The sequence below is a fragment of the Neophocaena asiaeorientalis genome, unplaced genomic scaffold, assembly GCF_003031525.2.
Source record: "Neophocaena asiaeorientalis asiaeorientalis breed wild unplaced genomic scaffold, Neophocaena_asiaeorientalis_V1.1 scaffold16, whole genome shotgun sequence".
Taxonomy (NCBI): Eukaryota; Metazoa; Chordata; class Mammalia; order Artiodactyla; family Phocoenidae; genus Neophocaena; species Neophocaena asiaeorientalis.
The window spans coordinates 1,370,408-1,392,485 of NW_020175446.1; the positions used below are offsets into that span (position 1 = coordinate 1,370,408).

At 37.7% G+C, this 22,078-nt stretch overlaps 1 protein-coding gene across 1 annotated transcript in view; it reads right to left on the minus strand.

The window, feature by feature from the left end:
- Positions 1 to 22,078, minus strand: part of CSMD1 (CUB and Sushi multiple domains 1) — a 1,745,896-nt gene that overhangs the window by 414,744 nt on the left and 1,309,074 nt on the right. The window contains exon 12 of the mRNA XM_024768064.1: positions 628 to 731. Coding sequence (XP_024623832.1) covers positions 628 to 731 — 104 coding nt within the window. The remainder of the gene's footprint in view (positions 1 to 627; positions 732 to 22,078) is intronic.

Here is a 22,078-nt window from a genome sequence, read left to right on the forward strand (position 1 = left end):
ATCCTCATGGCCCTGCATCTGGAAGAGGCTGACAGTGTCCAGGGCGAAGTGGTGCAGACTCTCTCATGAGTCCAGTTGCCAATGGACCAGCGTAGGGATCTGTGTGCTGATGTTCACAGTGGGGCTGCTACTGTATTTGCCAGGACTCTGGGTACGGAAGTCCACAGATATAAAGGGCGCTACCACACTGCTCTCCCCACGCTCTCTGCTACTTTTAGTATGCAGCTCTACAGAGCACAAGGCTTTCAGAAGATATATGGCCTTATTCTAGAAGATACTTGTACTTCCCCGAACACTGACAACATAATAAGTAGAAAGAGAGGGGCGGACAAGGAGCAGTTGAGTTGAGAAACTCATCACCTCTACTTTCTGCTTTTCCATATAGTCTAATCTTTTGCCATATTTTTCAATGATTTGAAATAAAAAACACTGCCACAGATAGAATGCAATCCTGAATTAGTCCTCATCTGAAATCAGATTTAGAAACTACTAATTTAGCCATACGTGGCATTTATTAAACTTCTGGGTGGGAATGGAAAGTCTGCACCAGGATCTCAAGGACACATCCGTGTTTGCACAGATAACTTCCTGTTCTGGGAAAGAAGAAACAAGGGAAGATACACTTACACATACAAGACGGTTCTGGTATCACCCACTTTCCCAGCATCGCCCACGGTTAGAGTGTCGTAGCCTCTTTCCAGCTCAAACTCCTCAAAGGCAAGCTTGATGACCTAAATCAAACACAAGAGAGAATTACTTAGCATAACAGGAATTTCACATAATGCAAATATCCAGTTGTAGTATTAATTTTGCTCCATAATTTCACTGTTATTTCAAATGATTTAAAGTTGCTTTTAAAAATAATAATTGTATATATTTGAGAGCCCTCGATCATAGAATTCTATGGAATTCAAAATTGCTATTACTCCAAAGATATTTATCATCAGCTCTAAAAATGAAATTAACCCATATTGTATTGATACTTTAAATCAAATATCTATCAAATATTTATTGTCACATAGTGTTCGGAATGACCAAAAGGTAAATCAGTATAAGCAAAATAAATGGGGACTGCAGTTAATGAGATATATTTTGAGGATACCTAGAACACCAAGGAATAGATATTTTTAGTGTGATGTCTGCAGATTTCATGTATGTACCAATATTAACATACGAAAAAGACCTTCTGAGGCTAGAAGTTGTCCTCTACATTTAACTTTGCAAAGTCTTGTCTTTTTTTTGTCTTTTTTTTAGATAAAGAACACTTTGTCTAGGTGTTCAACACCATTTAGATAAGACCAGTTTGTGTCTGACACATGGATATGTTAGAATACTATGAACTTCTTTCTTCTCATAAAAGAAATGCTTCCTTTGTTGACCAATATTGTGATAAAGGGGGAAGAGAGTCTGAGGTGTCACAAAGTTAGGCTGGAACCCTAGGTGACAAGGAGAAATATATATATAGATAATAGATAGATATCTGTAACATGAAGAAGAGAGAGAGGTAGAGGCTATCACAGACAGATGAAAGAGACAGATGGATAGATGGACAGACAGATATGATGGATAGATGAGATAGGTAGATAAATGACAGAGGGGGAGAGAGAGAGAACAGGAAGTACAGAAACCATAATATTGGAAATACATTTTAATGGGATCTACTTCAGAGTAAATCTGAGACTCTGGAATCCTGTAAAAAACATTAAACACCTGTTCATTAAACCTGAAAGAAAGACTTAAGTGGTACCAGGGGGAAGGCAGGCTTCTGATTAATATCCAACTTGATGTGTACAATACGGAGCAGGCTCTAACCAGGTGCTTTCCCAAGCAGTGCTAATATGGGATGCATTAATTCTGCTATTGGAAATTCTTGCTAAAATTAGTGGTATAGCTGTTATGATTTACTTAAAAAATCTACTCTTTCAAATTTCAGCGTTTGTCTGAATACATTATTTTAGCAATCTAATTTGAAACAGGTGTAGAGGTTCATGACTGTTGCAGACCAGTATCAACATTGCATGTGAAGCCCAACACCCGAGGATGGTTTTATTTCAATTTCTGTGTTTCCCATGGGCCGATTTATAAATGTCCATGGTGGTACAAGAAAGAATAAAAGGACTAAAGAATCATGCAACCTGGAGGTTCCCATCACCTTTTCTGACACATTTACTCTGTCTTGACTTGGGTAACAGCCTGCAGTGAAGCAATGATAATCCATTCAGGCCTGAGGGTCACGGTTGGCAGATTTGTAATGAGTCACAGATAGGGGGTCTCACTTCACAAATGTGTTTTCATTATGGGTGTAAAAATAACCATTCTGTAATTCTTTCAAGCCAAAGCAAAGGGTGTTGGAGAGGTGTTTGTCAGGGTTCAGACTCAACAATCAGCCTCTGCTGACAGTCAAAGGACGATCTTTATGCTATTAATGCCCCATAAAAAGAGAAAAGGTGGACCCAATCTTGTGTAAAGAACCTCTCGTTTGTCAGAAAATATGGCATTCTATAAATATACCTGGTAGTAAAACAGAAATACACATCTGGAATGAAAGTTGCTGTCATTTCTCAGTGACAAGTGATGTTGATCGGAGAATTCATTTTTTAATAAAAACAGTATATAAGGAGTATAGCATGATGATTTGATGTACATATACATAGTGAAATGATTACTACAGTCAAGCTAATTAACCCGTCTCCTCACATAGTCACCCTTTGTGTATATAGTGAAAGCACCTTAAATCCATTCTCTTAGCAAATTTCTAGTAATCAATACAGTATTATTAACCATAGTCGCCATGCTGCCCATTAGATCTTCAGATTTATCCATTCTTCATAATTGTAACTTTGTGTCCTTTGACCAATATCTCTCCATTTCCCCACCTTCTCATCCCTGGTCACCACTGTTCGACTCTCTGCTTCTGTGTATTTGACTTTTTTAGATTCCACACATAAGTGAGATCATGCAGTTTTTTCCTTTCTGTGTCTGTCTTGTCTCACTTAATATAATGTCTTCCCAGTGCATCCATGTTGTTGCAAATGGTAGGATCTCCTTTGTTATTAAGGCTGAATGATATTCCATTACATGTATATACATCACATCTTCATCCATTCATCCATTGATGGACACTCAGGTTGCATCCACGTCATGGGTATTGTGAATAGTTCTGCCTTATGTTTTTAAAGTGTGAATGGTTCAGTGGCATTTAGTCTCAATGGTCCCTTTAGCTCCACATGTACGCACATGCATGCATGCACGCACACGCACACACACACACGTGCTCTTCCGTGTCTTGACTGGTCCCTGCAGCTGGCCTTGTACATGCTGCTCCACATCCTTCAAGTCTCTGCATGAAGTCTGTTCTTGGTGGTGTCTCCCCTGCCCATTCTGTCCAAGACGTCAGTCTCTTTGTCAACATCCAGGCTACTCCTTTCATGATGTTGCACTTTTTGAAATTTCTTGCTGGTTTGCCCGTACCCTCTGCCTCACCTCCTTCATGGTACGTGCCCTGAGGGCAGGTGCTACGCCCTCCATCTGCTGAGGACAACTGACTCATTTTTCAGGATGTACTGAATACCGACTCTGCCCAGGTCCAAAGAGAAGATGCACCAAGTTCTAGCCTTCAAAAAACTTAGAGTTACAAGGGGTATCATGATAAACACAAAGTAATTATAGAATTTTTAACTTTTCCAGACAAATATTCCTTAATGACAACAAATCAGATAGGAAGGAAAATGAAAGAAGGACAAAGTTCTGGAATTCTAAAAGCTTAAGACTCACAGGGGGTAGTTTGATAAACACAAAACAATTATAGAATTTAACATACAGATTAAGGCTTCTTAATGACAACTGATGAAATCCTTTACTTTTTCAACTTCCAAACAGAATCTCAGAACTGTGAGAAAAAGATGCTGTTCAGTCTACACTCTGGTGTAATTTTTAAAATACATTCTTGGTATTTTGTAATATGTTCTTTTCTCCTATTTAAACTAAAAAGACTCGAAAAGTTTGAACCATTTCTCCTTTCCCTACCCCCTGCTTCTGGCAACCACCAATCTATTCTCTGTATCTACAGCTTGTTTGTTGTTTTTTAGATTCCACATGTAAGAGAGATGAGATGGTATTTGTCTGCCTCTGTCTTTGACTTATTTCACTTAGTATAATGCCCTCCAGTCCCATCCGTGTTGTGGCGGGATTCATCCCTTTTCATGGCTGAATAATATTCTTTTATACATAAAGTACATATGGTGGCAGGGAAGTAATGGAGTTAAATTACATTTGCTTATATTTTCTTACTAGAGGATGACGAGGGTCAACAGTTTAGTGTGACCAAATGTGGAATACAGAATCTAAGCAGGCTTAAAATTACTTGATATTCTGACACCTCTGTTTTCACAGGAGGAAAATGAAAGCCAGGGAAGATGAGGGCCTTATTCTGCAGTTATTAGTGAGAGGTTTAGATCTCAAACTGGGAAATCCTGAGTCTCAATGTAGTTTTTAGATTGTTTTCCACACGTTCAAATATAAATGAAGAAGATAAGAATAGAGGTTATAAAACTTAATTCTATTTTCAAACTTCTTTCTTTCTTATAAACTACTCATTTTAAAGTATTTCTTCGAAAGTTTTAGCTACTGTAGTCCTGTTTTCTTTCTCTGATCCCAATCTAATATGCCTTAGTACTATAGCAATGTGGCAGTCATTTCCTACATGCCAAGTTGGTCTCTGGTAATTAAGCATCTCTAGGAAGACTCTGCTGTGTGATGACAGGTGGTCCAGTGAAAGACACCACAGGCCAGCGAGAGGAAGGTGCAGGACAGGCCGTTCTCAGGGTGCGGCGGGTGCCCAGGGAAGGAACCTCAGATGCGGAAGATAAGGGACATCTTCCAGAGGAGGTGGCATCTAGGAGCTAAAATATCCAAAGAGTGGGCTGAACCCAGCTGCTGGGGGTCCTGAAACCTGCCCCAGGAGTACCTCAAAGAGTGATGCCAATTGCTAGATTCCTGGAAAAACAATAGCCCAATCCTATGTCTCATCTAATTTCACTCCCTAATTTGTGCAAAATTGGTTTGTTCACTTACAAACATTTTCAGTGGATATTCAACTATTTTTCTTCAGCATCTAACCAACTTCTGTTGACTATTATCCTTACATAATAGAAAGTAGCCAAAAAATTGACTGTGCTTAAAGTAAGTGTAATACAAATCAGTTGAATTCTTTCTCAGTTTTTTGTTTATTTTTTTAATGGTGCAAAGATGCTAATTTTTCGGACAGAAAGGTTAAGGGGAAAAAGCACACAATAATCTTAAATGAGAGAAAAATAAATTGGGCAATTTTGCGGGGTGTAAGTATGAAAAAGAAAACCGAATTTAGCTATTTAATTGTGATTACATAAAAACTGCAAGAGCCTTGGCAATTAAGAATGTTATATTGGGACTTCCCTGGTGGCACAGTGGTTAAGAATCTGCCTGCCAATGCAGGGGACATGGGTTCGATCCCTGGTCCGGGAAGATCCCACATGCCACGGAGCAACTAAGCCCGTGCGCCACAACTACTGAGCATGTGCTTTAGAGCCCACAAGCCACAACTACTGAGGCCGCATGCCACAACTACTGAAGCCTGGGCGCCTAGAGCCCTTGCTCCACAACAAGAGAAGCCACTGCAATAAGAAGCCTGCGCACCGCAACGAAGAGTAGCCCCAGCTTCCCACAACTAAAGAAAGCCCGCACGCAGCAGCGGAGACTCAATGCAGCCAAAAATTAATTAATTATTTAAAAAAAGAATGTTATATTGTCAGAAGAGCTTTTTTTTAATTTCTGTTTTGAGACACTCAATTTTCTAAATAGAGAAAAGAGAAATATACGATGACAGAGTGGTAGAATTGATATAATACTGAATTTTTAAGTATTACTTTAAAACAAATATGAAAACATTGCTCTGAAAAACAAAATGGAAGTACACTACATAGTCACAAATCATTAGGGGAAAAAAAGCCAGTCACTATAGGCCCATTCAAATAAGGAGCCCATCTCACCTGACTCAAGCCAGAGGAATCCAGATTTATCAATTCATACACACACACACACACACACTCACACACACACACACACACACTCACACAGACACCCCATATGGATCACTGGGCTTCCTCATCTAAAGTTTTATTTCTAATATGCTTTTTGTTTCAGTGTTATCTTTAAACTACATTTGGGGTTCTTTTGGATGACATGTTTCTACCCAAAATTGTGATGGTAGGAAGAGATACAGAATAAGAGGAAGATTTTACAATTTTCCAAGATGTAGAACTGACAGCACAAAATAAATAAGTAAAAAGCCCCTACATCTTGGAAAAAGCTAACTCATAAATGCCTTAATGAATGACGGTAGCGTTGAAATCAACAGGGTAGGGAATAAGGACTTGAAACACAAGGGGACAGAAACTGATAAAAAGAAGCCTTAATAACCTGATCCATTCAATTTCACATTATTTTTCAGAATAAAGACTTTTCAAACTGTGAATTTCCTCCAAAAGGACATAACAACTCTATACCTCACATCTGAAAGGAAAATTCACACTTTCTATGAACCAACAATTATGAAATGATTTCTGATAAATTTTAAGTGTTTTAGCCTGAGGTTCTAAGGACCAACCATGAAATAACTGAAAAAGTATAATTAATTATAAAGAGATGTTCTCTCCAAATGCATGCACCACATAGCCTGGGTAATGCACATCGGTGCTTCCCACAGAAAAATACACATAATGTTTCATATCTGTAAATTCCATATACAAACGGCCAATGATATGCAATATGAAATTACCAAGATTTGGCTCCAACCTAGAGAGAACAGTACTTCGAAAGGAACAATTTAGGAAAAATATATTATTATTTCTAGGGTAGCCTTGACTTATATTTAGCCCCCCATATAAACTCTAAATGTCTTTTAAAACTAGAGTTCAATGCACCATTAACAAAAAGGGGACATATATTATTTCAAACGTAGCTGCAATGTTATTAACCTTGTGCTACCAAGAGTCAAATTAAACAGGTAATCAGTGGAAGAAAACAGAAAACACTCAAACAGGCAGAACAACGTGTAATTTATCCAATGGCAGCCGTTTGGTCATGTTACCACAACACAAAAAACGAGGAGCTTGGTGTCCGGATCGTGGACTCTCCCACATGGTTCTCTAGAACTTTGCTGATGTCCATCCTGAAGGCTTCTGCCAAGTCCCTTCTCTCAACAGTAATTGGAACATAAATTACCGTAATTCTCTCTGTGCTGCCCTCACATGGACCCATTGTCTCTGAGATCAAGACTCCTAAGAATGCAGGTGCGTGCCATGTGCAAGGCACGGAAAGGACCCAGATCTGCTTCTCCAGCTCCCTCCTCCAGGCCCACACTGCTGCTGGAAAGCAGCACAGAGCGAGCAAGTCCAAGCCCACCGAAGTGAGAGGGGATCCTGGCCCTGCTGCCCACCCCGCGGGGGCCTGAAGGACTTGCATCCCCCTCCTACAGCCTCCTCATCTGTAAAACCAGAGTGACATCATTTCCCAACGGGGGTTGAGGATTAATGGGAGGATGCAGGTCAAGTGTGTGCATCTTGCAAGGGTCCAGCAGGCACTGGGTTAGCGGTGGTGTGTTCAGCACCACCGTTATCGCTACCTTTCATAGCAAACTCTTCACTGCTACCAGGCCAGGCCACATTCTGTCACCAACTTGAGGGATTCTATTATTTCAAACCTCACAAATCTTTAAAACCAAGGAAAATCCTGTCTCTCTTCTTTCTGGCACATCAATTTCTAACTCCAATTTTATCCAGAAAGGAATCCTTTATCTTTTATTTTTTTAAAAAATGTTTTTATCCTTTAATTTCCAGATAAACTTTTCCATCTACACACCTCCTTCTTTATATCAGTAGAATTGTGCTTCTCGTAAGAAGCTTGTCTTGGCAAAATACTTAGATATGATACTATGGATTCTCAAGGATTAAAGTAAGATCCACAAAAATCTGAGGAAAGAAGCAAGTGGGGTGTTGGATGAAGATAACAGAGACTAACATTATAAAGAAAATCCCTCAAGCAAAAATCATCAAAATGCCAATAAAACTGTCAGGGACACAGAACATTTACAGTACAACAAAGACTAACTAGCTCACTGGGAAAGTAAGCAAACTCAAAGGCGGTGATGGAGGAACATTAAAAATGGTTTACCGTGTCAAATAAGAGAATAAACCAGTGAGATCTCCAAAAGAATTTCATTAATCCCTGAAATGAAGCAACCAAAGAATCAATCACAAACATTGTTTGGAAAATTACTGAAATACATTCTCAGATGCATGAAAGAAAGTAGCATATTTGTTAAAAATGGGGGACTGGGAATTTGAGAGTCACAATACAATAACCACTAAAGAATAAATCAGAGCACTATTAGATGGGGTAAAATGCAGAATTAACATTTACAGAACACTGAAATCTATCAACCTAGGATATGTGGAGCAACTTAGCTGGAAATCTGAAGGCCTAAAAGATGAAAGGATTGCAACAGAAAATTACAGATTTATAGATAAAAGCAGAAGATATTGAAGTTTGTGAAAAACAATTGGAATGAAGGGTGCAGAATTAATAATTAGAAAAATAATGTAAGGCACATTTTTTTTTACAGCTGATTACAGTCTTTAGAACAGACCTTAAACTGGTTGATTATGGCCCCACTTAAACAAAATAAAGCAACCATAGAAAAATAGGAATAGATCATCACATAGAACAGTTTAACTCTAAGAAATCCAAAAGAGTTCCATACACAAACACAGAAGAATTTAAAGAAATGCAAATCAGAGTTAGTTTTGTTTTTCTATGATACAATAAAACCTTAGAGATTATGAATCAACAAGATTATGAGTCTCAGATATAAAGAAAAAATATGTCCTTTTAGCATGTTTATTCAGTGAAGAGGTTACTTTATGTGGGAGGGGAAGAGAAAATATTTTGCAGATTTTTAAATGTCTCTGGTATTTTACTAACACACTCTTTATCTCCAACTTGGCTGAAAGATACTTCAAACAACAGGATTCATTTTAAAGAGTTACCTAAATGGCATTTTGTTTAAATATGAAAAGAATGATCTAAAGGAAGTTATACAGACTAGAAAGGGCTGAGTTGATAAAAATAAAAATATGTACATTTACTTCTACATATTAAGTAATATAGTTAAACAAAGAATCAGGCAACATATTCACTTCTGGGATTGAGCCCTGGATCTCAGAGGTGGCCTCCTAAGGTGGCTTGTTAGTGATACAGCCATTATAATTTATTTTTAAAATCTACTCTTTCAAACTTCAGTGTTTGTCTGAATACATTATTTTAGCAATCTATGTAGAGGTTGATCACTGCTGCAAACCAGTATCGACATTGTAACTGAAGCCCAGCACCGGAGGATGGTTTTATTTCAATTTTTGTCTTTCTCATGGGAAGATTTATAAATGTCCATGGTCCCACAAGAAGGAATAAACAGACTAAAGAATCACATGACCTGGAGGTCCCCATCACCTTTTTTGACACATTTACTGTCTTGACTTGTGTAACAGCCTGCAGTGAAGCAACGATAATGCATTCAGGCCTGAGGGTCACGGTTGGATGATGTGTAATGATACAAAAGGTGGAAATGAGGCAGCCACGGAACCCCATGGTAAGCCTGCAGGGAGATGCTGCCATCTGGACGTCAGTGGACCTGGTTCTAATGTGATAGCTTATCTGTCAAGGATGCCAGCAACAGCTGCTTTGGTGAGGCCATTCACGTGCCTCCACTACAGCTGCCACCCACCTCTGCCTCCTGAAGAAGGGAGCTTAGGAGAGCTAGGGGTCTAGAGGTGTACAGGAGATGCAGGGGTCTACCCCTGTGTAGAGAGGAGAAGGCGCAGGACAGGAAAATACTGACACTCTCAGTGTATGGGACGGGGAAATGAAAGACCTACAGACCTGCTCCAGATCACGCCCTACAAAGTGGCGGTTACACAGACATTTTACATGGTTCATTCGCTCATTTTTTATTCATCTTCAGTTCTGTCTATAAGTCTCTCCCATTTTAGCAGGAAATCTCTAGAAATATCAAATTTTCCATCAAGAAAGAAACAGATCAAGTAGAAACAGCTAATGATGAATATTAATTAATGCTTCAAACTATGATTTTTAGGAGTAATCTATTATTTGACCCCAAATTTTTGCCTTGGTGGACAAGACAGAATTGTTCTCTTCTAAGCCCTGGACTGTACTTAGTTTGCCTCTCAGCAGAAAGTTCTCTCTTGAGTCCTGGGCATGGCTGCCCCTCCGACTGGGTCCCAATTTGAGTACCTTTTTCTCAAGGGTCTTCTTTGACCCTGTGAATATCATCCTTACTCTATCCACTAGCAGTCCTGCTTATTACCTAGTTTTATTCCCCCCGAAGTCTCTTAATATTATCTGAGATTTTTCTATCAATCAATCACCATCTGCCTATGTAGCTATCTATGTATCCATCTATGTATCTATGCATCTATCTTTGTATCTATCTATGTATCTATGTATTTATGTATGTATCTATCTATCTATATCTATCTATCTATCTGCCACGTGTCTGCCCATTTTCTGTCTTTCTCACTAGAATGTAAAATCTAAGAAAACAGGAGTCATTTCTGTTTTCTTCTTTTCACTACTGGGTCCAGTACCATATGTGCTACGTATTAAGTGCTGCATAAATATTTGCTGAATCAATAAACCTATCTTCCCCTTGTGTACCATTTAACTTAAAGAACCTGGGACTATCATATATATACAGTGTTTAACTTTAGTCTCTTATGCTAGTCAAAGATTGATGGCCTCACGTTAGCATAAACCAAACTAGCACTGAAGTTGTACAAAGCAAAACCAAGTTGATGCCCTCCTGAATAAGGGATAAAAATTTTACTCACAAATATCTTGTAACACTCCTGCATGCTAGAGGATTTTAGAAGTTGGGTAAGAGTGAGTTATTTTATGGGTATACTTACCTTCACCTACTCCAGAGCTAAGAACTGCTAACTAGTAAACTACTTATTCATGAATTAGTTTTTATTCATTAAACTCATAGGATTTCATCAGTGGTTCAATTTCTTAGTTTTACTGAAAAAAAAAACAAAAGAATTGTTCTTGTTATGTCACTTTTTAAATTAGTAGAATAAAGGCTCCTTTTAATCTTGATACACAAGGATTCCTTCTGACATTTTTTGCTAGAGCAAAACTTGGACAACAGTTTGTTCTAGCTACCAAAAGGCAGGGGAAAATCTACTCAAACATCCTGGATCTGTACACATTTATTTCGGAAAATATTCTGCACAATGCTTACCCATTGTTTGGCCTATAGCTACCCATACCAAAGGACACTAATTGAGAACCATAAAGTTCATTTCTGTGGTCATACATGAATGGTAATTTTATTGGGATTCTGACAAAATATGTATTCTAGGTATAGCAAATGATGTAGTAAGAGGCACACTGGTGGTCACTGGAGGTCTTGAACCTCATCTGGCTTTGAATGTTGGCTTTGCAATCTACTAGCTGTATGATTTGCATAAGTAAATTCAATTCTATATGTTTCCCTTTCCTCATGTGTGTGACAGGCAGAATAATATCACTTATAGGATTATTGTAGGGAATAAAGGAATGACTATGCATAGAACACCTAAAATAGCACATGACACACACTACAAATTCAGTGAGTGCCAGTTATTTCTTCTAATTCAAACACATGCCTTGGGTTGGGCTCTGTCAACAGTCTGCTAATTGTTCACTCTCCTTTCACTCAATTTACCCATCATATGCATCCTTAACAATCCATTATAATTTTTTCTTTAAACAAATTTGAACACACTGTTCTTTTCTTGAAAATCTGCACTATCTCTCTACTATATCCATAAAGTTTAAATTATCTTGTAGCATGTTTCTCAAAACACAGTCCATAGACCACCTACATCAATAACTTCTGTGTGATTATTAATTCGTAATTATTATTAAAATTGCAGATTCTTAGACATTGCCAAGAACCCACTACACCAGAATTTCTCGGGGATGGAGGGCAGGAAAGGTGCATTTTAATGTGCTCCCTCTGTGATTCTTTTGCATAATGAAGTTTGGGGAAACTGCCTTAAACTGACATGTACATCCTCTCCCACATGGCACTGAGTCAGCTCTGCACTGACCACACAGGGTGTGTGTCCACACCCTCAGGTCCCAGGAGGCTCTAATTGCCACCATGGTTATAGAGACCCCATTACACGGCTTCTGTTCCAAAACAATTGTTCCATGTGAAGAAAAATTAATCAAAGATGTCAGGGATGGAAGGTTTGTAGTTGAGCCTGTCTGTATGACTTAAAACTGTAAAATGGAGCATTTAAAATGACTTTCAAAGCCTACACAATTGGGCCTTTTCTGGATAAGTACTCAGCAGGTGTCAGATATTTAAAGGTGAAAGAAAAAAAGTGGATGTTGCTTGATCACATGAAGAAGGAAGAATTTAACCCCACTGCCAGGCCCCCCAGTACGTGCAATCAGAAAAGCCATCATTGTGACTCAAAAACGAGAAATCTAAAAGACCAAGAAATAATAACAACAACAACAAAGATAGCTCCGTGAGTGACACTCTTGGTCTGGTCCTGAGCTAGCTCTTTCATGTGTACTGTGCTATTTGCCATTAAAACAGAAGTGTAAAAAAGGAGGATCTGCGTTTTACAGGAGAGGGTGATTACTCAGAGGCCAGGAGGTGTGGGGCAGGAAGAAATGAAAGAGAGGGAGGAAGGAGAGGGGGAAAAGAGAGGAAAGGAAAGAAGTGGGGAGGGGGAGTGGGAGGAGGAAAAAGGAAAGATGAAAGAGGTCAGCTTCATGAGATTAACTGGGTGTTTGGTAGTGACTGTGCAAGCCCTCAGGTGATGAGATAGAAAGAAGGTCTGCATCACTGTTATTGGTGCTGATGGAGCAGACAGGGCTGCACGAGGTGAAGCTGTCACCTCAGGGTGATAACTCAGTGCCATTCAACCCAGATGCCCTGCCAGGTTGGTGATGGCACCGTGGGAGCCCTGTGACAGGGGTGCGCTGGCATTACCACGCATTCAGCTGGTTACCAGGTTAGCTGTGATTCAGAACAGTGTGTTCCTTTATAATGAGCTGTATAAACCCTCATACTTATCACCCTCTTTGTGATTTTGCTCTTGTTTTCCTTCATCCTAACATATAGTTACATCTATTTTCTACCTGCTGAAGCATCGAAGTACCTATGAATCCTTTACACTTATCGCTGCCCAGTTCTTGAAGATTTTATACAACAAAACATGCAGAACCATACTAATCTATTGCTCAGGAAAACACACGTGCAGTAAGATCCTGGACCAAGTAAACTGCAAATGGATGATGTCTCGAGGGTAAGAGGAAGGAGACTATGGCAATGAAGGAGTACCCAAGGAAATTCAACCCTATTGATAATGTTTGGCTGTGATCTACTTATTTTGATACATGACTGCTTATTATGCTTCATGACCTGTTAATTTCTTAAGTATTCTATAACAAATATAAAGCTAAAATAAACATAAACAAGCAATTAAATATTTGATACTAATTTAAATTTAAATTTTGGCATCACCATTGTGATGTGTGTTGACATTAATTAATTTAGATAACTTTGCTTACCTATAATATAGGGTTAATAACAAATACTTTCATCTTAGGATACTGTAAGGATTGTTTAAAAACATGATATATGCCAAAGGCCCACAGAACTCGGCAGGCGATTAAAGTTTCATGAATGATAATTATTATATTATCATGAAAAAGAACAGAAATTGAATAAACAGAATTTATACAGTTAAAAATGACTATTGAAGTTGTTTAGAGCAAACTCAGTCACAAAGCATCATGAAATCTGTTTGCAAAATCTTGGAAAAATTAGCAAACCTATACAGTCTATTTTTCCTTCGAAGTAAAATGGACATTTCTTTCCTTATTCATTTAATTACTAAGAACTTTTTAAAAAGTACTATTAAAGTTAAAACTAAGCATGAAGGGACTCAGATCAGTGAAATGAGACACAAATATATCGTGTGATGTTTGAGAAAATTTTATATTTATTAATCTATTCATTCACTTATTTAGTAGGTTTTACTGTATTTCCAGCTTAGCTTTTATAGAAAAATTTCTGCCAGTTTTATGATGTTGTAAATATCTTCCACTAATATTAAAAATAAATAAAATCAGTATTATATCTGGAGCAAAGAGAGAAGAAAACTCGACTGTGAACCTCTACAGGCTGCCTTCCCTCCAACCCTTCCCCCTCCATGGAAAGCAGGTACATCAATCATCACCCCTGCTGTGTGCACCTACAACACAGGCCAGTAACAACCATTAGTGAAGAACAATTTAGGGCATTTGTTCAAGAAAAGATAAAGATTTCTCAGAACTCAAAGCACTCCCACCCGTAGTACTCAGGAGCTCAGACTTGAGTGCGGATGTCCAGATGCAAGTCCCAGCTCTGTCTCTCACGACCTCTTGGCCATTAAGCAAGCTGTCACCTCACCTCTGCAAGACACATTCCTCATCTTTAAATGGGGGTAAAAATAACTCCTGCCTAACAGGGTTCTTATAAGAATTTATTGTGAAACTTCCCTGGTGGTCCAGTGGTTAAGAATCCGCCTTCCAATGCAGGGGGATGCAAGTTTGATCCCTGGCCAGGGAACTACATCCTACATGCTGCAGGGCAACTAAGCCCACGCACCGCAGCTACTAAGCCCACATGCTCTGGAGCCCGTGCGCCACAACTAGTGAGAAGCCTGCGCGCTGCAACGAAAGATCCCACGCACCACAACTAAGACCCGATACAGACAAATAAATAAATAAATATTTTAAAAAAGAATTCATTGTAAGTGTTCAGTAAACAAACTAATCTCAAAAGTTTCTACATCAAGAAATAATTGATTGTTAAGAAAATCAGGACAATTAGGTGAAAAATACAATCTGGGCTTGTTTATGGAAACACACGGTGATTAAAAGAGATTAAAACATTTTCGGTGACTGCATATTACTTTTTAAGCCTTTCCCCCACCTAGAGTTAAACTAAAGCATTTTACAATCCACGATTAAGTTTTATTAGCCAAGTCAATATTATCATAAGAAAAGTAACCCACTGTTATTGAACAAAATTCAAGACCATTTTCTCAGAGAAACATTTTGGTGATACTAAGACTGTCTCTGGGTTTATCTACTAGTTGTCATTTTTTCTTATGAATTCTGCCTGTATGTTCAAAGATGTGCGGTGGGTATTATTTATCTAAGTTGGGGAAGGCACTATTAGAATCTAGAAGGTTGCAATTTAATGAAAGAAAACATATGGATTGTCTTCAAGTACACAGACAGCTACCAGCTTCTCAAGAATTCATTCAATGGTCAGAGTTCCACACTCTCCAACACACAGACACCTTAAGTGTGTGAAAAAGAATTACAAATGCATCTTTCTAATGAGCAAATACAAGTTATGTGTCCATTTCCTCCCTCTAAGTTATTTAAATATTGGTGAGGATTAAGAAAGTGAATTAATTAGGAGAGAGCATATTTTCCCCTGAAAGAGAAGGCTGGTTGACATGGTGTGCCTGCTGGTGGGGGTGGATGCCAGCGGGTTCACCCAGAGCAGAGGCCAAGTCCCACCTCCCGTTTCCTTCTTCCTCTGCCTGCACACCTAGGGCCTTACCCACTGCTGCCTTTCCCCTGTCCCTCCCCATTCACAAAAAAGAGAAATACATTTGAAGATAGGGAGAGAACAGAATAGAAAGAAAACTCATCTTTGAAGTCAGACATGTTTTGAAGGCAGACCCTACTACTTATTTAGTGTGGCGTTGGCGGGGGAGTAACCTTGAGTTGAGGGTCCTCAACCTTAAAACAAATATCTTCGAGGGTCCTTGAAAATATTAAATGAAGCAACATTTGTTGGGTGCTTAGCACTTACGCAACACAGAACAATGCCTCAAACATGTCAGTTGCCCTTCTGGCAGAATGACACAGGATAATGGCACGGGGGGAACATACCCCAAAATGTTGATATAACAAACATTCATTCCATGCTTTTTTTTCAAAGTTAAGACTTTCCAACAAAAACATGAATTCCATGAAGATAAATTACTATTTACAGTTATTTTTGATCAAGTAGATGAAGAAACTTTGGATAGTTTCCTCTCAGATGCTCTAGTAGTAAATTTGATGCAGGTCAGAGCCTTATTTTGGCATTTGGAGGCTGATTCAGGAAAAGATCTTCTTTATGTTGCTGAGGCCACTGCAGTAACGAAATCCATCCTTGACAACCTTGCCTTAGCATTAAACACCACATGTTAATCAAACATAAAGTTAATAGAATTTGCACAGGAAACGGATTGTGATATTGGTGACAGGACAGTTCTCTTGGTTATAGACTTATCCAATTTCACTTCTTTTTGGATCCTACCTCTGGTCATGAATTTATGAATATATTGGGACTGGAAGTGATGTTCCTGACCATATCCAGTGTCCTAGAAAACACAGGGTAAGATGTACTGCTGGGTCACCCTCATCTAAGACAGTCTACCTGTCAGTATGTCACAACGACCACAGAATACAGAAACTTGGATGCCTACATGGACTGCTTCCACATTTCATGTGTTGGTTCTCCTGACAGATCATAACTTCCCCAAGCACACAAGGGACACAGAGGACAAGATTGCAATTATAAGAATAAATTACAAAACAAGAGAACAGCATCACAGATTTAATGAGAAAACCCTGGAGTATAAAAATATGGAAAAACACACAAAGGTTGTAACTACAGAATAATTCAGGCCAGAAAATAAGAGATAATGAGAGGGTAAGAGTAAATGACATGAATAAGTGTGCTGATCAGGGAGCAGATTCTAATCCATGCCTTCTTTTTATGGTACAGAAAGTAATTTCCTTATAATCATACACATTTCTCCCAGTGAGGCTCCTATTCTTTAGTTCCTGGAGATAATCACTCAGTCTCCTCAGTAGACAGGAGGCCCACCTCAATCTCCTCAGCACCTTCCTGAGGACATTCTCTCGTTGGAAGGAACCGAAGCGACAATGGTTTTCTTAGGTCCTCTTTCTGTTTCTAATCAAGCCATGAGCAGGATGAAGACATTCTCGGGGCATTGCAGCTATTGTGTATTTTTGGCCGATGCATGATCTCTCTCCTGCTATTGCTACACTTCAGGTGCTGCACACCAGCTGATAAATCAGGCATCCCCTCTTGGACAGCCTGGGGTATCTGGCAAACATGTAGCCATGCCATGCCCACCTTGCCTTCAGCCATGCACTCACAGACAGCTCCCACTGAATGATCCTGATGCAACACCCTTCCGTCATCAATAGAGAGAGGAGAGACCATAGTGACAGTGCTTCCAGGGTCTTCTCATTCTATCCTCAGCATCAATTCTATAACGTTTAGTCAACATGCAAAAGTAACTGTTAAGGAACTCATACTGGATCAAAGGTTTTTGTTCACCTATGTTGCAAGTTGAAGAATTTGAGGATTTTTCTTATGGCCACCATAATCAACATGGGAAGGGCAAAAGTGGTTGGTCTCGACTGTAGCTACACATCCCTGCGATCCAATGCCTGAAATATCTAGACCATCTTCATTCTCAGCCTTGTCATTTAAGTTCGTGTGAAAACACATTATAAAATAATGTGGAAAACGTACTTCATTCTGAACAAACAGTAGATAAGGGTAGGAATAAATCAACCCAAGAAACTTACACTCTGTTTACAGCATGATCATAGAAAGCAATGGCATCAAGAGAATTATTACCTAAGTTTAGCTAAATAAAACCAAAATCCCAACATGATTCCATATCATTTTGTCAGAGTTAGTTCCTTCCTACCAATACCCTTTTCATCACCACAATCGTAATGGTATGTGTGATACTGCAGGATCAGACTCAGGTCAACCTATCACAGGGTTAGTTCAGGGATAGGATTCTAACACTTGGAGAAACAGAATTTATTCCCTGTTAGAGTTTTCCCACACATTCTCACCCTAGGACAGATCTCATTGGAGAAAACCACTCAGCAACTGAATAATTCTGGAATCATTTTAACTTGCCTGGGCTAAATTGGACAGTAATCTAGGCAAGTATTAAAGTTAGCCCACTTTGAATGTAAATTGATGCAGCCACTAAGAAAAACCGTATGGAGGTTCCTTCAAAAACAAACAAACAAAATTAAACTACCATATAATCCAACAATTCCACTCCTGGGCATATATGTGAAGAAAAAAACCCCACAAATGTGAAAAGATACATGTACCCTAATGTTCAGAGCATCATTATTTACAATAGCCAAAGTATGGAAGCAACCTAAGTTTCCATCAACAGATAGATGGATAAAGAAGATGTGGTACATATATATACAATGAAATATTACTCAGCCACAAAAAGAATGAAATTTTGCTGACTGCAGCCACACAGATGGAACTGAAGGTATTATAATATATGAAATGAGTCAGAAAGACAAATATTGTATGTTATCACTTACATATGGAATCCAAAAATTAAAACAAACTAGTGAATATAGCAAAAAGTAAATAGATTAACAGATACAAAGAACAAACTAGTGGTTACCAGTGGGGAGAGGGAGGCGGGGAGGGGTAAAGTAGGGTAGGGGATTGAGAGGGACAAACTACTATGTATAAAATAAATAAGCTACAAGAATACATTGTACAGCACAGGGAATAGAGCCAATATTTTATAATACCTAGAATGGAGTATAATCTATATAAACGTTTTGAATCACTGTGTTGTACACCTGAAACTAATATGATATTGTAAATCAACTATACCCCAATAAAATGTGAAGTATAAACCAAAAAAAGAAGAGCTAACTGAATTAAAAGTAGTTGCCTCTGAGGGGTGGAAAATGACAATGTAAATAAGCAGGGGCAGGAATTTATAAAATATATGTATTATTGCAAATAAAATATACATTTTTAAAAGGATAGAAATTGATCAATAAAATATATAAACCACTCAAGACAAACTGATAATGTGAAATTCATTATACACTGTAAATTTTTAAAAAGATAAATCTTTAAAAATAATAAAGTTAGCCCACCTACCTAAGAAAATATTAAAATTTCAGGGGTGTACTAGAGTTGGCTTGTATCAACTTTTGAGAGCCAATTATTAAATTCAGAAATTTTGCAAGGTAGGTTTTAAACCATTAATAGTTGAAATCATCTATGGTGTGAATATTTAGGCCATGGACTTGGCAAACCCTACAAATTTGCCTGCTTACTAGCATAACACTGGGTGACACACACCATAGAATTTTGAGAAATGATTAGAAATTTACTGAAGCAGTTTAAGGAGAATAGGCAAAAAATAATATGTACCTCAAAACCTATGGCCACTGAAATTCAACCCACTCGTTTCTAGCCCTAGGTTAGGAATTGTATGTAGGAGATCTCTGTGTTCTGGAAAATGTAAAATTATAACACAGAAAATATTTTCTTAAATGTCACTGCTTTACCCACCTAATACATGAGAAACTTTCTTCTACTTCTATCAATATATCAGTTACTTACTGAACTGCGTAGGTAGTAAACTTTATGACTATTGTAATTGTAAGATAATTGAAATGGACAAATATATTCAAATAAACATCTGAACTTTTTCTGAAATTGATTAACACAAGTGGTGTAAATGATAATCACTTAAAAGTAATGTTTCATGAATAAATCACATGGCACAGTTGGAGGAAAAGCCTCATATTCTGTTTAAATGTGTTTCTTTTCATTTGATTCATTACTTTTTTCATGACTAGTCATACATATCACCAGCTAGCTTTCATATCATTTATTTTCTCATGTGTCTAATTCTCTTTTGTTAGTATCATCTAGAAGTTGAACACATATATTTTTTAGCTAAAATTATTGTCTTCTATTAATATATGTCACACACGATCCTTTTGCAATTAAACTGTAACTTACACTAGGAATGTACTGTATTATAAACAACACAGTCCTGGCAATTTCTAATACCTTTTGAAAAAAATAAGAGAAACACATTATGGGGTTTTATTATCGTGGTTTTTTTGGTTGTTTATTTGCCTATGCTATACATCGACCAAATAAATTCATTTAAATTGATAAACACTATTTGAATATACAAAATCACCTTTTAAGATACAATTTTATCCTAAAATTGATACCTAAGATTTAGCTGAATTTGTTAAATACCAATTATATTCAACATCTACCTTTCCAAAATAATAATATAGCTAATAAATAAAAGTTTTACACATTTAAAAAAATCAATGCCTTCAATGTTACATCCATTTTAATAGATGTCAAGAATCAAGGAGTTGTGAAAATCCTATTTCTTATGTGATTTTAAAGATTTGAGGAAATTAAATGTCAAGTACATTTGACAATCCTATTTGTTCTTAATATAAATAAGATTAACATGTCTGGGTTTTCCTGGAATAAGGGGTGTAAGTAACAGTACATGAGCTGATTCTGGGACTCTGTTCAGTCCATTTTCAGCAGCTACAGATCAACACTGTGCAAGATTAAGGAAAACTAAAACTCGTTATGGCTTCTGTAATTCTGGTGGGGTTTAGAACTTCGCCATGTATTAGTTAAATAGAAACTTGCAGGAGAGGAATAGACACAATTATTTTCAGCTTTGCTCAGAAATATCACTGAAAGAGAAAGTCACTGGTGCACAATATGTGTGGAGGGAGAAAAAGCAGACCATGCTCTTCCATGATCGGTTTAAGGCATTTAGAATGTTTCCAATTTTAAACATGTTACTGTGGCCCATGAACTTGGCAGGCTGCTGGGGGAGTATGGACCGACCTGGCTAACTTGGGACCCTGAGACAAAATAAGAATTTTATTAAGTATTCACTAATCCATGTGTATGTTTTCCCCCAGCTCACTTTGCAAATATTTCTAACACATATGTTAAGTGTGTCATTACCCTTGGTATTGAAAAGGCTTATTGTACACAGGAAAACAAAAGTAGACTAAATTGTGGAGAAGATGAACATCTCAGGGCACGCTCTGAAATAATTAATGTTTGGTTTTAATGGAAGAATAAAATTATAGTAATAAACAATAGCAAGCAATGGAGCCATGCCTACAGGGTAACATTCACTGTTCTATTATACATGCTTAAAATTAGTAATGTATTCAATCTTCTCAACAAGCCCATGAAGAAGATCCTATTAGAATCTCCCACTTTACAGGGAGTAAACTACATTATAGAGGGTCTATTTACATTCAAAAGGTCTCATAGCTAGCAAGGGAAGGGACAAGAATTTGAATCTAGGCATTTTGACCTCAAAGTCCATGTTCTCAACCATTAACATTGCCTACAAACTTGAATATAACTCTTCTGGAAAGGGACAATCTGCAACACTTGCAAAACATAAGATTTATTCACCAGTCGTTTATATTTATTGAGTTCTCATAAATGTCAGGCACTCTGCAATACTAAACTTAGACTATGAAAGTAATATTACATACATGTTTTTAGGGAAAGTGCTTTTCTGAAAATAATTTTAAGCTAGCCAAGGTAATTTCCTACTTGTAAAAATAAAGGCATTCCCTTATATGTAAAGGCTCAGAGGAAAAATGTGATAATTAAAAGAAATTACAGAATTTTTTATGATATAACTAAAGTTGAAAGATTAATCAGAATTAAGAATTCAAGAGTAGGGAATTTGAAATATAAAATAATGGGTAAAATTCCTTGTAGAACTTTGAGAACGAAAATCTTTTGTCATCCAAGATGTTCTAAAGAGAAACCTCACACCTAACATTATCAACAAATATAAAATAATATGGACAGGTTGATGCTCCTTCCACAATTTATGAACACATACATAGGCAGGTGAATGGAAGGAACAAATCTAGAAAATTCTTTACCTCAACAAGGTTTACCACCAGACTCAAATGTTTAGAAATGTTTAGAAATCGTGATTATAACTATAAAACAAGATAACTATAGCTCATACTATAAAACAATATGAACTTACCTATT